Source organism: Theropithecus gelada, chromosome 8 (genome assembly GCF_003255815.1).
Source record: "Theropithecus gelada isolate Dixy chromosome 8, Tgel_1.0, whole genome shotgun sequence".
Classification (NCBI taxonomy): Eukaryota; Metazoa; Chordata; class Mammalia; order Primates; family Cercopithecidae; genus Theropithecus; species Theropithecus gelada.
In genome coordinates, this window is record NC_037676.1 from 54,306,780 (window position 1) to 54,322,290 (window position 15,511).

The 15,511-nt window shown below is 41.4% G+C and overlaps 1 protein-coding gene across 47 annotated transcripts in view; it reads right to left on the bottom strand.

The window, feature by feature from the left end:
* ST18 (ST18, C2H2C-type zinc finger) overlaps positions 1–15,511 on the bottom strand; it is a 306,347-nt gene that overhangs the window by 44,938 nt on the left and 245,898 nt on the right. For all 47 annotated transcript variants that reach the window (XM_025393503.1, XM_025393495.1, XM_025393485.1 and 44 more), the window contains 5 exons: positions 11,149–11,283; positions 9,443–9,533; positions 8,290–8,394; positions 5,645–5,838; positions 3,172–3,383 (listed from right to left, as the gene is read on the bottom strand). In XM_025393503.1, the coding sequence (XP_025249288.1) occupies positions 3,172–3,383; positions 5,645–5,838; positions 8,290–8,394; positions 9,443–9,533; positions 11,149–11,283 (737 nt within the window). The remainder of the gene's footprint in view (positions 1–3,171; positions 3,384–5,644; positions 5,839–8,289; positions 8,395–9,442; positions 9,534–11,148; positions 11,284–15,511) is intronic.

The window sequence follows — 15,511 nt, forward strand, 5'->3', positions numbered from 1 at the left end:
CAAAGTTTTTTTGCGCCTCTGAAAACAACCTATGATCTTCTGTAAGAGTAGCGATTTTACAAAGCACCAATTCAGATTGCCCATTAAGCTTGGAGTCCGTTGTAAGATTGCGTACAGCCAGTTAATCTGTATTAGCCCCAACATGTGGGCATGAAGGCAATTTCAAAGTTAGTGTTCTTTGGCTTGATGTCAAAAAGGTTGTGCCCATGGGTGACGGTAAGGTCTGTAATTCATGCTCCTGTGGGATACTTTATGCAAATAAGAGATGCTCATTGTGTAAAAGAAAGAACTGGATGCAAATAGAGGGGAACTAAGAAATCAGCCCTCAACCAAGTTCTGGTCAAATTCCCTGCAAAGCCACCATGCCTTTCCTGGACGAAAGGAAGCTCGCCTCTTCAAGCTTAGCTCTCTACCCAGAAGGCAGGGACAGCTCCCAGAGGGTCACTTCTTTTCTCCTGCTTTATTGGTAAGCTCCTCAAGAGCAAAGTCTATGACCGACCCTAACCTGTGGCCGGGGCTTTCCAGCACTTAGAGACCTTTAGTTGGTTCAGCTATGAGTCCATCTACCAGGATAGCTTGCTAATATATCCAAAGTGCTCCGCTGAAGCTGTATATTTCAAGACCCTTGTTTCTACACATGAAACTCAAGAGATCTATGGATTTGAGCTATGAGAAATAAGCATACTAGTAGCCTACCATCATGGAAGAATCAAATAATAGGGGAGAGAGAATCAGGCTAGCATTCAATGTGGAGGCAAAGTCTGTCTCTGCTTATTCCTACATTAAGTAAAAGGCAGAACTGACAACAGAAAAGGCCCACATCAGGCATGGTTTCATCAGAGGCTCAGTTTCAGGGTGAATTACCTTGGCTTTCTCTCACTTTTGCTAAAATAATTATCTTTTGTTAATTCAGGAATAGATGAGATTCTCTTCAACATTAAGAAAACAAGGTCCAACCAGGATAGATTCTAGAAATTGTTACAGTTGTAGGCAAATGTGAGCACGTGCATGTGTGCACGTGTGCGTGTGTGTGTGTGTGTGTATGCATGCACTGGCAGAAGGATTCTGCACAAAGTGACCATCTAGGTCACCATATTTATCCCATTTTAGCAACTACTATGCAAAGAAGACAATTTTCATGGGAAAATGGTTTTTAGAACTCCCAGCATAACAAATTCCTTTGGGAAGTCAATCTGTGTGCTCTCTGTCTCTTCCACCCTCGTCACCACATCTATTGTTTGGTTTCTGCAGTTAAGACTTGGTTGGCACTGAAAGGCTGAGGCATGCGGTGAGCTCCTGTCACCTGGGCATGCAGGATGAGCTCCGTGGAGCAGCCTGGCACCAAGCTCTCCCGCCAGGAGCCCGAGAACACACACTGAAAATCGACTATTTGGTTTTTTGAAATGTGTCCATCTACCAATTGCTTTTCTAACCAAAAATATGTTTTTAAAAGAGAACATATATTGATAAGGGAAAAAGCACTGTAATTTTAGTCATCTTTGATATGTTGCTTGGTGTCATTGTCATAGAAGACGGAGAATCTAAAGGTGAGAGGCAGAATTCTGAGGAACAGGAACACATCTATAGGCACAGATGGACAGTATTCATTCTAGAACCACTTACCCAAGTAATTTCAGTAACATTAATAATTATAATATTGGTTCCTATATTCTCATAGGACAGCCTGAACAACCAAATGATAAGGCACTAAGAAGGAAGCTATTTTAGTATTTCTCCAAGTAGATAGCTACTAGAATATATATACCTTTTAAAACGAGAACTTTATTCAGATTTTAAAAAATGAATTTCAAAACAAAGTTGCATTTAAAAATTCCCTAAATCACCTAGGTAAATAATTTGTGATTGGAATCTTTTGAATTTGGATGGCCTGGTATACATATGTATATCTTTTTTATTTTTAGAGGATGTGCTTCTCTTTGTTTAAGAACCTCATTTGTTTAAAAATTGTTTTTGAGTGGTTTTTGGCCACCAACTCTTCCTGGGGTTTACTTGGCTCAGTTTTGTCCAGAAGCTAATTCTGATTCTTCTGTCAAATGCTCGGTGGCACCGTGTTACCTGCTCTCCTGAAGGCCTGGCACAGCACAGGCAGCAGCTGACCATGCCGGGGACCCGCACACTTAAAGGGGAAAAGAGAAGCCGTGGTCTTCAAGTGCTCAGGTTTCAGGGTTGGCATTTAACTCAGAAAATCTTCCACATAAAGCAGGGTAACATTTCTTCTCAAGTGAGTCTGGGTAACTTATTTCCGTGGCTTCAGCCATCTAGGTAGGGAAATCATTTCTTTGAACTGAAGCCCTTTCTGTAAATAGGAGTTTCTGCTCCAGCTGACAGCAGGGGCAAATGGCTGAGCCGCTCTTACAAGCTCTGTGGATCGCTGTGACTGTGGCATCAGAAGCCCTTCGCTGTCAAAGGGCATGAAGGATCTTTGTTTTTTTGTTTTCATCAAGTTACTTCTCAGTATCAATTGGGAAGGAAAGGAGAGGGTATTGGAGAAATGTGATTAATTTCATGGGCTTCAGAAATGTGGTGTTTTTAAAACTTCACAGAATGTGATTTTGTATTTGAATGCCCTGAGTTCTCAACTCTCCCTGAATCATCTCCTGTTGATTTAATGTATCCAGGTTGTACCACGTGTCCCTGGAGAATACTGTGGCGACTCAGACTATCTTATGTTACACAATAGTAACATGTGCAATGATAAAATTTCATGGGTCAATTTTGCAAATGTTTTACATGTCACCCTTTGGTCACACATTTCTTACCATCTTTGATTTGCAGACACTGGAAAGCTTCCATTGTTGAGATTTATTTTAATAGCAACCCTCTTTTCTTGTGTGCCAAATTCCCCATCGCAAAAATAGCTTTGAAATGTGTAAATTCTCCCCAACCCATCTCTGTAACTCACTTCTCCCCAAACTTTGGTACCCCAACTTCAAGAGGAGCCACGAGCAAGATGTGCACACTTTCATCCTTCTTTGACCCCACCAAACTCATCCCTGCCTGTGTTCCTCTGAGCCTCTTCCTGAGACAGGGAGGGGATCGCTTCAGAGGTGGGGGAGCGGAGTGGTAGTGAATGTGGTTAGGAACATGAAAGGCAGTTTATTCTCACGGTTCAGTCGCTGGCCCACCCTCCAGGCTCTTGGACTGGCCTACCTTGGCATGCAGACTCTGTGGCTTGTTGGAGAGGATGTCTGTGGCTTCCCTGCAGCGGGTGGAAAGGTTCAGGATGGCAGCAGCTGCTGCTATGTGGGTGTCTTCACTACATTGACCGTAGCTATAAGAGCTGGCACGGCCAGGGCTCTGGGTGTGGGCGCCTGCACTAGGCAGTCGATTAGGAAATTTCACTGGATTTGAAAAATGCTTTGCTGTTGAAGAGAGATTTGATTAGCAATTGCATGTACGTGGTTTTAGTCATTAAGTAGATTTGTTTTTTTTAAAGACGTAACTTCTTGCATTAAAATATGTGAAGAATAAATTAAAACACGATCCATTATCCATGGGAACATTAAATGAAGGTTATCCAGACCTGTTTTCCCAGAGATTCACAGAACAAATGATGTAATTGCATGGAGAGAAAGCCTATTCTCTTAATATTTTTGTATTTACACTTCTTATGACAAAAACTCCATAACTAATGTTATGGGGCAGGTGCACTGGCAACATTTGTGACAAAAATTGTAGATAGAAAAACGCACTAGCAAAACCCACCAGGGACTACAGAGAGTTTAAGGCAAGCCCACTGGAAAACTGCATATATGAGTACCAGTGATTCCAGTGGTGGAAAAAAAAATGTGTCCTTTCAATATTTGTTTTCACAATAACAATTTCTACTTAGACATGGAATTGTATTTTTATTATTTGATATGCAGGCTTGTTTTGTCCTTAAACCAGTAGAAGTTGTTCTTCATCCAACTAGATGGAACTAAATAGATGGTGGAGTCTTTAATCAGCTGGCATTTTGCATATTTAGGAAGAGAGAGATAAATAAAGGGCAGGGAGGAAATGTTCTCAAGGTGAACAGAAAGGCAATTTAGTTATCAAGGCTGAGTTTCCATTTTATGTTTCTGTTGTGGGTACCAAAGCATTACTGAGAGATAGAATTAAACATATTTCTCTTCATTCTTGAGTATTTGTAAACATCACTCAAGGTTACAGGAGAAATACTCAAGATTTAATGTGAGTTAATATAAAAACATTTAGCTTTTTATTTTATATTAATTTTTTTATTTTAAATATTTGATTCTTACTTTTCATAAAACAAAACTTAAAACACTGGCAAATGTTATATTTCTATAATTACAAGAATATGAAAATGTCACTGAATGTTTTGCACTTTAAAAAATCAATATCCATACTATATGAGTGCATTGAATGCTCTTAGTAACTAGCTTTGCCAGAATTAAACATATATGTATGTGTGTATACTGCGTGTATATATAATAAAATTGTATGTCTGTATAGGCACACATAAAATTGCATGGATAGATAGATATAAAACTATGTGTGTATAACTTTTCCCCTAAATCTAACAGGTTGTTAGTGGTTATTTATGTTAGTTGGAACGTATATTTGATAAGATTAAGTAAAATGTCTTTTAGAGTGTAATGTACCGCTCCCTGATAGGCAAATTCCTTTCAAGTCTGTTTACTACTGGGTTTAGATGAAATTCTAGTTCTCTGAAAGAATTCATCAACATCACACAATGCGGTAAACATTCTGTGCTCTTAAGAGCACTCAGTTTCTGTAGCCTGGTATAAGTTCAAAGGGATTCTATGGCTATGCAGAATGTTGTAAAAAATTCATGGTCTAGGAGAACGCAACGTGCGCATTATTTAGCTCCTTCCTTTGTGGAAGTTAAGTGACCATAATGAAGAAATCATGGCCTCGATTGATTCCCAATATTTCCTTTCACACCTTTTCATTAGAATGTTTAAGGACTCCCAACAAGTTAAAGAAATGTGTAAGAAGAAAAAACACCAGGTTTTATATATTATACCATACTTGAGTTATGGTCTTCTATATGGATGTGTTAGCATTAAAGAATATTAATGCATTTTAAGTGTTTCCATATTAATGCTTCAGTTTGTGAGTAGTTTCCACAGCCACACCATTCTTCTATTATAGTAAAATCCTGACTTTCAGATTGTTTCTTAGACTTCTCACCTTTCCTTCCACCTTCAGTTTGAATGCTTTTGCTGAGTTGAGTAATATTTTAAATAGCATTTCAACATTTTACCTATTAATTTCCATAATTTCAATAAAAATAAATATTACTGCATTACAACAGTCATCACATTTTTCAATATAGTAATCCAAACTCCAGCTAACTGTGAGTTAAATATTTCTTTAGAATTATTGTAGTTAGATTTAACAATAGCATCATATTTGCAGAATAATTAACTCATTAACTATTCACTATATTATGTGTAACTTCAGTGTAAAATCAGTAACATTGATCAACTTATTATTGTTTTCCTTATTGTATTTCACTCGAATATATTTCCTCTCCTGCCAGCTGTATGTAGTATATCATATATTTAAGTACAGCCCCCTGGCCCCTGATACACACATACACCCATGCACAAGAAGCATTTTGGAGAAATGGGTATTAGAGCTCAAAGCTTACATTCAGGAAATGGTGGTGTTTTTCTTCCTTGCACTGTTTGTATGAGAGGGCGTTTACCAAAAACTTGGGCATCAAAACTGGCATAATCAAATGGTACTTTTCCAAACTTTTCTTGTTCTTTTGACACTGTGGCTCTGGGAGAGGTGATGGCTTGTGACGGGAAATTGAATTCAATTTGCTTCACCAAGCTTGTCCTGGAGAGGGGGGATGAAGCAGTTCAAAAGAAATATAGTGAAACTACTGGTGAGCACATTAGTGTCAGAATTTACAATAGATACGTGCGTCGCTCCTGAAGGTATCCACAGAGACACTGAACAATAAGAGAGATGGGGCCATGGCAGGACAGAGCAGCGTGCTCCGGACCCATAGGGCCAGATGGAAAGATGCTCTGGGCTGTACGTCGCTACCATGATGCTGTGTACTCTGTGTCCCAGTCCTCCCATCAGCAAATTAAGAATATGCAATCCTCCATTCATCTTATGAAGATATCATGAGCAAATATTTGATGCTTGTTAGCATTTTGAGTTCTTAAAGGAAAGCCATGTCAGGTGGGTGTGGTGGCTCACGCCTATAATCCCAGCCCTTTGGGAGGCCAAGGCGGGTCGATCATCTGAGCTCAGGAGTTCGAGACCAGCCTGGCCAACATGGTGAAACCCCCGTCTGTACTAAAAATGCAAAACTTAAGCAGGTGTGGTGGCACACACCTATAATCCCAGCTACTCAGGAGGCTGAGGCAGGAGAATCACTTGAACCCAGGAGGCAGAGGTTGCAGTGAGCTGAGATCATGTCACTGCACTCCACCCTGGGAGACAGAGCAAGACACCATCTCAGAAAAAAAAAAAAAAAAAAAAAAAGCCATGTTACCATCAGTAAATACTGGTTAAAGCACTGACAAGGTGTGCACATTCTGCTTGTTAGATTTGTTCATTAGATTGGCAATGAATAGTCACAACTGTGACCAGTGAGGAAGTGTCATTATATTCCGTTCAGAAGTGATGCTAGGCCCTGCTCAGTCCTGCAGAGCTGGCAGAAATCTGATGCCTAAGAGGGGCAGTGCAGATACCGGAGATTTGATTCCTGAATTGGGAGTTTCTTCCTGGGCTTTTCACCTTTTTTCCCTGCCTTCAGTCAGAATGTTTTTGCTGATATATATAATACTTTAAATGGCATTTCAATATTTTATCAACTGAATTACCATCATTTCAATATGAATCACATTTACTGTATTATAATATCTATCACATTTTCAACATAATTATCACAATCTAAGCTAAACGTGAATTATATATTCTTTTAGAATTGTTGTATATGGATTAAACAAGGGCATCATATTTGTGTAGCACTGATTCCAGCCAAGTAAACACAACTGATTTTCTGCTGTGGTCTAATGGTAAGAGAACATAAACAAATATACTTTCAAAATTTAGCAATATTAAAATACATATTTTTCTCTTTTTTCCACCAAAAATTGTCAAACTCATCAGAATGCCAAAGTTTTCAATGAGTTTTTTTTTGGATTAGATTTTACAAAAACTTTTTAGCTGCTATATAAAAACATCTGAACAACGAGTTGATCTTGTTATTGCCTATATAACCTGGTTTAGAGCCTTAAAGCTGTATATATATTCTAATCTAAAACAATATTAATATTTTAAGAAATGAGCAAAATGAAATTCAATGTTCTTTCTATATTTGCTAACTAACTTACCTGGGGAGAAACTAGAGTATACAGTCATACCAACCAAGAATCCTACTTTAAGATTTTTAATTGCTACTTATTCAGTAATTCATGATTTTCACTTGACATATGTTCTTCACACATGTGATTTAAATGCCAATTTTGACTCTTTTAATCAAATCTATAGAAGCAAAATATTAAGGGAAGCCGTATCTTGAAAACGTGGAAATGTCTAATAACTGGTTTTGTATTTCAGTGACTCAGTAACAATAGTTATCTGATCATCTAGCTTAATCCTGAAATCATTTTCCCTACAACAATGATTTTATGGCAATAAACATATAACTTCACATTAAATATCATCATACATACATACTTTAGTATTTAGATATAAGATCTTCCAAATTTCTAGACATCACCAAGAGCCTGGGAGTTACCAGGACCAATAGGAGATATTTTATTAATAGCTGTCAATCATGGAATGAATTTTTGTTTTAAATACATTATATGTGTTTGTGGAACTGAAGGCTGAATATATAACATCACATATTTTGTTATATATATGTGATGAAAGGTAGGAGTGACTTTTGATGGCATTTTCTCCTGGCAGAAAGGTGAAGTCAGTGATGAAGGGGTGCTCATTTGACTTGTGGGTATACTTAGTAACCCACAATTCTGATTAATGTAAGCTATGGTATATTCATTCTTTTAGATTCACCCCTATTATGTTACCTTGGCAAAGAGATGACTTTCAAGTTAAACTTCTGAAGAGTTTAGTAGTTCATTTCAGCAACGACGTCATTAACTAAACCAGCCTCTGGTCTAGTGGGGTGGGCTGCACACCCAGGTCTACTGGGGCTGAGAGGGGAGGCCGAGCCACAGGGAACTAACACACGAAGGGCCAGAGGCCCCGCTGTGCAGGAGCCTGGATGAAGAGAGCACCAAGAACATCGCTGGGGGTTCATACCTGTGGGCCTGGTCAGGACACTGCCCAGTTTGGGGAGAATCAAGCTGATTTTTATCCTGGGACATTGCCAGTTTTTCAGCTGCAGCAATTGGACAACCAGAAAGACTGTTTAAAAAAGGAAACACAGGAGGATTTGAGTTAAAATGATAATATGATTTGTTTTGGCATGTGCCTCACAGCACACTTGGCACACACTAAATGTTAAGTCATATTAATAGTTCACTTAGCACCACGCACACACTGAAAGATCCCAAAGGGTTTTGCAAACTACAGTGTCAATACTTGCTCCCAGCCCCATCTCAGAGGTGAAAGGTAGCAAACTCGTTTTTAAACATAAAAGCATTATGTAAGGGATAAATAGCGAAAGCTTTTGGAAACTTCTTAATATTCTAAGTGAAGGTGCTCATTCCAATTGCAATGTGTCCAACTGTAGAAGTTAGCATGATAACTCCTTGACTTATCTTGGCATCTTTAGAAACATTTTAGGAACTCAGTTCTTCATCTTAGTTGAAATTCAAAGTGCAGAATGTGAAGTTTGCTGGCATAGTGCTTATAGGTCACATCGTACCTCTTTGCCACATAATCGACTTGTAATATAAAATGTGAATATCAAACAATCAGCATTTTCACCCCAAATATTTATAGATACACAATACATTTGCATGTAAATGCACATATGTGTGTCTTATGCTAGTTGCAATTTCAATGAAATGATGTCTACCCTACACCTGGTTTATAGTTACAACCACTGAAGCCCTGTTGGTACCTTTTTAATGTCTATTGGACAGGATACAGGATAACCTAGAAGCAACTCTTTGCAATGTTAAAACAGCAATGGTGAGGTTCTGGAGCAAACGACGACACATTCTATTTGTATGATTATATCAATAGGTAACCCCAGCAACTTCAAATGTAATATTTTTTCATTATCGTAACTGGCTGCTAATAGACACATTTCTAAGAAAGCAAATGATGAGGTCCTTTCTTTTTGACAATGCACATGCTGAGAATATTTCTTCTCTATTTCAAGTGTCACATATTGCATAGTGATGCAGCAATTTTCATCACACATTGCTAACTGATTATTTTATTGGTGGAACATTGCTACCACATTTTTTTAAACGCAAAGTGATTGTCGTCTAATGAGAATTACCTCCTGTGGGTGTTGCGGTTGCTGTTCACATGACCCCTTCCTGTGCATCCCGGTGTGGGACACTTGAGCACATTTTCATGCATGGCAAGAACTAAGCACAAAACAACACATAAAGGAAAGAATACTTTACCATAAATACAAAGCACACTAACACATGTATCTCTCAACTTTGCATTTAAATGACTTTAGTTCCATCATCCACCATGTTTTTTCTATTCAGACACAAACAAGTGAGCATGGAAGAACTTCAGAAATCAAATCCAGCAAGCTTGATGAAGTTTTAATTTCTCTAAACTCCACGTTATGTTTACACTAGACTTCAATGAGATGATTCTGCTGATATTTAACGTATACTGAAAAGCTTGTAACCTTCCCTTCCCATGAATGTGATTTTCCCTGGGGGATGGATGGAGAACACCATTTGTCATATAGTTCTTTCCATCTTTTCCCTGCAGTTTGAAGTTCTGTGTATAGTCTTCTTTATTTTCTAAGTAATATTATTTTGATTCTTTGTCCATCCACCCCCTACTCCCCACATCCCACTGCCGTTTGGTTACTGGGAGAAAAGTATGGTTGAGCGAACAGCCAGAGAACCAGTCTGAGGAACTGCTAATCTGGCAGGACAGCACTGAACTGATGAGACTTAGTGACTTGCAAAATCTCACTTTTGAGAAGATTGATGTTGAGCACTTCCATTTTTGCAATTTGTTTTGGCCCAAAAGATGTCTCAATAAGTAGGTTCACAAAGTGAACAGGTCGATATTGTACAGTGTAGAAGGTGGCAGCCCTCTACTCCACTGCCAGTGGACAGATAGCTCACAGCAGGGCTGAGGGTAGAGAGGGGGCCAAGGCTTGCTCCTACTCAGGGCCCTCCATTGCTGCAGGATGCCCTGAGACAACACCAAGGAGCGTGTTCCCACTGCGAGAGGAAGCCAGGAGGACAATGGTTACCGCCTTGTGATGCCTCAAGGCAGACTGGTCCTGAGCTTAAGGAATCCATGCTTCCAGGTGAAACAGAACTGTGTAGTCACACAGCTTAATAACCACGACTTATTTTTATATTCTGATGATTTAACATCTGGGGCCTTGCTGACTGTGGAGGGACTGCTCCTCCCAGGCTACCCAATTCCCAGAGAGAATGAACAACTTTCCCACAGCACACTTTAAAAATGCAATCTAGCCTATCTGGAACCCACAGCCCAACTACCTCCTTTACTGGGCACTCACCGTCTGGGGCACTGTTCTTCTGACCTGATCGCTCCAGAGGCAGGTACTAGACAACTAGGGACAGCCCTTATGTCCCCAAGCCTGCTGAAATCATTCAAACTGGCCAGTCCTAAGGTTGCTTACCCTGCCCCATCAGAAACCACCATAAAGATTCTGGCCCACTGTCTGCACTCCCTCTACCCCTGAACTCCCTGTGCTTTCCTGGGTGGCCCTCGATGCTGTGGCCTGGCCCTTCCTTTGGGCACTGTGAGGAGCTAGCTGTTTTCCTATGGCAATTGTCTCTTGATCTGTTGGCTTTCTTGCACCTTGAATTTTCTATAAATACACTGTGTTTTAAAACCCACAGCTAGATGGAATTGGCTTGACACAGTTTAAAAAACTCAGTTTCCATTCCTAATTCCAAATTGGGGGAGAAAGATCTTGATGATCTGGCGTGTATAAGAAGGAGGCTTCTGCTTTGAGGGACAAGCAGTACTCACTTTCCAGGGGAACCCGCACTTTGTGGGGGCACCCCGAAAGGCTGCGGTGGTGGGGGTAGAGCCCCGTCACGTGTCCCGTGCCATCACACCCAGGGATCGGGCACTTGGTCTCCCTTTTTTCAGGCCTTGGTGAATCTATGGAGAAATTAAATTGAGAAATGCATTTGGTTATTCTTGTTTTTCTTCCCATTCAATAGAATGGCCTTGCAGGGTAACATTCTCACTTCATTCAGTTTTACTGTTATAAACATTCTTCTCACGTTGCCTTGAATAAGACCCTCAACTAAGACCTGTGGAAACAGAAAACATGTTTTCAATTTTCTTGGTTTCATAAGTAAAGGCTGACACAGGGCAAGGGAGTGTCAAAATACAGAGATGGTTTTAAGTTGTCATGTCACATATTGCAGTTAGAGCCTCATTATGAAAAATCAACCCTGTGCCAGGGGATGAACAGGCTCCCGAAAAGAAAAAAAAGTCAGAAAGAATTTATTTAAATCAAAACCATTTTTTATTGAAAGTCTAGAAAAAGATGGATTCAAAATGACAAAAACAAAGAAACCACCATATCTGAGAAAGACCTGTCTGGCCTTGGCCCTGCAGGTCCCTGGGCTTGAGGGTGGACAGCAGAGCCTGCTCCCTGCAGAGCAGCTGGCAGAGTTAGGACAGGGCAAGGATACTGGCTTGTGTCCTGTATGTCCAGTGCTAGTGATTCACGATCTCGAGATTCCAACACCCCCACGGGTTGCCACTTGGGATCAGCGTGCAGTGAGTACGGGGAAGAAGCTGCTGATCTCACTCTAAATGCAGAATCCGAAAACTGAGACAGCAGGAAGACTTGGAAGGGAAATGTTCTTGCAGGAGGCTTACAGAAAATAAAAGTGCAAAGAGTGCAGACCACGGACCTGCAGTCCAGAGAGCACCCTCAGGAACACCAGTGTGGGTGGGGCCCATGGGAGCAGCCAGGCATGGCGAGGGACACCACCTGCTCATGCATTTTCTGGGAGCCTGGGGAGGGTGAGGCTCCAGACAAGCTTGGGGTTTGATTTTCTGGCACACACTTTGCCACAACTTAAAGGGTTACATAAATATGTGCAATAAATGAGGACCAAACATGAATACTGGTGAGCTTAGAACTAACACAGATGAGGCCTTATTCAGAAATGTTCACATTCATGCCTGAGATGGCAGATAAAGTTGAAACAGAGATTCATTCCTAGAGCCAAATTGCCCCCCTAACTTGTGCTGGGAATAACACCAACCATGGGGAGCGCCTGTCCCACGGCACTTGGGTCAGGGAGAAGAAAGAGCATGAGAAGATGCACAGGAGCCCTCAGAGAGCGGCAATGCAGGAGGAAAGGAGGCTACCGGGGTCTGCAACACTGAGGCCTCAGGAATAATGAGCACCTAGATGCTAAGAGTGAAAAGAGGGGCCTGGCGCGGTGGCTCAAGCCTGTAATCCCAGCACTTTGGGAGGCCAAGACGGGCGGATCACGAGGTCAGGAGATCGAGACCATCCTGGCTAACACGGTGAAACCCTGTGTCTACAAAAAATACAAAAAAAAAAAAAAAAAAAAAATAGCCGAGCGTGGTGGTGCGTGCCTGTAGTCCCAGTTACTCGGAGGCTGAGGCAGGAGAATGGCGTGAACCTGGAAGGCGGAGGTTGCAGTGAGCTGAGATCGGCCACTGCACTCCAGCCTGGGCGACAGAGCGAGACTCTGTCTCAAAAAAAAAAAAAAAAAAGGGAGTGAAAACAGGCAGTGTGGTCCTGCCCGAGAAGATGCTGACAATGGAACACGGGGCCTGCGTGCAAGGGTGAGGAGCCTCCTGTGCTCCTGTGCTCCTGTGCAACGGAGCACAAAGTCTGGCCACTGTCACGGGATGCGACAGACATTTCCTGGGTGCTGTATTGCGAGAGCAGACGTGCCTCTGCCATACCATGGCACCCCAGTTGCTGAATGATCAACAGTCCTGGGCAGATGGGGCACAGCAGGTTGAATGTAATGCAATTATATGGGGGCATGGATTCAGCAGAAGGGGGAAGAGCCAAAGATCCTTCCAGTGGTTCTGTGCTGAGGGTCCGGGAGGTCAGGAGACAAGGCAGGAAGTCTCAAATGAGCAAGGAATGGCCAGATGATGGGGCTGCGGCCAGCAGGGGGCATTTAAGGAAAGATAGGACCTAAATGTGCCAGTGTCAACACTATTCTCTCTGCATTTCGTAATAGACAAATTAAGAGTTTTGCGATGCTCTGTGATTTGTGGATATATATTTTATTTAATCCAAAAATAGTGCCAAATTTCAAGTTGATGTGAAATCTGTAGACCACTAGGTCCAAATTCTTAAAGTCTGATTAGGGGAACTGAGGGGCCTGACACCATAGGAGACTAAGTTAGAAAATAAAGAGAAGAGCAACAATGTGTATTTCGATGCCCTTCCTCTCTTGGACCTTGCCCAGGTAAGGCCACGTTTCTAAACCACATTGAAAGGATTGGCGTCGCACACTTCCCCTCCTCACCACACTGTTTGTCTGCAGGAAGCCGGAGAGGGTGCTAGAGATAAGGCAGGCTGGCTCCTGCCCAGGTGCAGCCCACTGACAGTCCACCGTGCCCCTTTGTCTGCAAGTCCCTCCTCTGCTGGGTGAAACACAGATGCAGGGAAATGCTCTGGAGGGCAGAACCTGTTTGCATGATAAGAAGCCAGAGCTTGAGCTTGGGGCGACTCTCAGGCTTGGCTCTTCCTCTGTTTTCTTTGTACGGTGTTGCATAATGAGGGTGACCTTATACTCTGGTGATGTTACACCTTGGTTTTCCTGGGACTGTCCTCATTCACATCTGATGTACTCATGTAATGGTTCATAGTGTTCCCCTTTTCACAAGCAGGACAGTCAATGACATGGCGACTATACTTACATTGCAACCTAAATCTCACTAAATGCTTAGTGGCAAGAGTCTAACCAAACTAATTTTAGAATTGCTGACTCATCTGAAAACTGGGGTTAAATGAGATTTTAAAACTCCTGAGTTTTCTCCTTAACAGTGAAGTTGCATGGGCAAGGTGTCTGGGAAGTTAGGCTGGTATTTTGGAGAATATGGCTATCAGTTGGAATGAGCATTGAGTTAACAGCATGGAGCGCATGTCAGAGACAAAAAACATCCTTCTTGTGCCATTGGATCCCACATTGGGAACAAGGAACAGGAAAGGAATACTCAGTTTGGACTCTGCAGGCCTCCTCTAGACTAAGCCTGTGGCTCTTCTTCAATGTGGGCTTCACCTTCTTCACCTGTCTTGCTGACTAGCCAGCCTGGTCTTGATCTTGCAGAGGCTGCCCCCATGCCTCAGGCACTAGGATATGCCGCTGACTCATCCAGCCCTAGTAGGAATTCGGTAAGTCTCCAACTGGCCCAAATGTTTACAAGCACAAATTATATGCCCTTAATTTTTGAAAACAAAAAAAGAAGTTTTAAAAGCTCTATAAAATTATCCAAAGGATCATCAAATACTTTAAGATGTGGCTCAAATAATTAAGTTTCTATAAATACTAGGTTTAATTGCCTGTAAGGTATCATCAATTGTTTAACAAAAGAAAACAAATCATCATTTTGTGTGCTACTTAGAAAGAAAAAAATGATTGGTAATTAAACTATGGTATATTCTTCTGAGTTCAGAGATGATAAAATGGAGAAATGATCATGCCTGTAATCCCAGCACTTTGGGAGGCCGAGGAAGGTGAATCACGTTCGAGACTAGCCTGGCCAACATGGGGAAACCCCGTCTCCACTAAAAATACAAAAATTAGCTGGGTGTGGTGGCAAGCACCTGTAATCCCAGCTACTCGGGGGGCTGAGGCAGGAGAATCACTTGAACCTGGGAGGCGGAGGTTGCAGTGAACTGAGATGGTACCACTGCACTGCGGCCTGGGTGACAGAGCAAAACTCAAAAATAAATAACTAAATAGAAATGATATCTCTTAGGATCAATAAAATATAGTATGTCAGAAATTGTGGATTTGGGGAATTTTGAGTAAATCCCATTTTTTTTTTCTGATTTTGTAGTTTCCTTAAAAAGTTAAATACAATAAGTTGCATATTAGTGGGAGTGCAGAGCTAGATACAGTGTCCTGTCCTGAACCACAGGCTAGTCATTAATATTCTGTCCCGACTCCAACCCTTGCAGGATGTTTGCATGGCATTATCTTGCTCCTCACTACATGATACCATTTTATCCTTTTTTGTTTCCTCAGCTCGGAGCTGCAAGACATTATTTGTCAAGATTGCAGGTGAGTGCTAAAATGGATTTAAAATGACAAAATATACAATTTGTTTCTGGATAACTCTCAGCAATCAGAACTTCTCAACCACACTAACA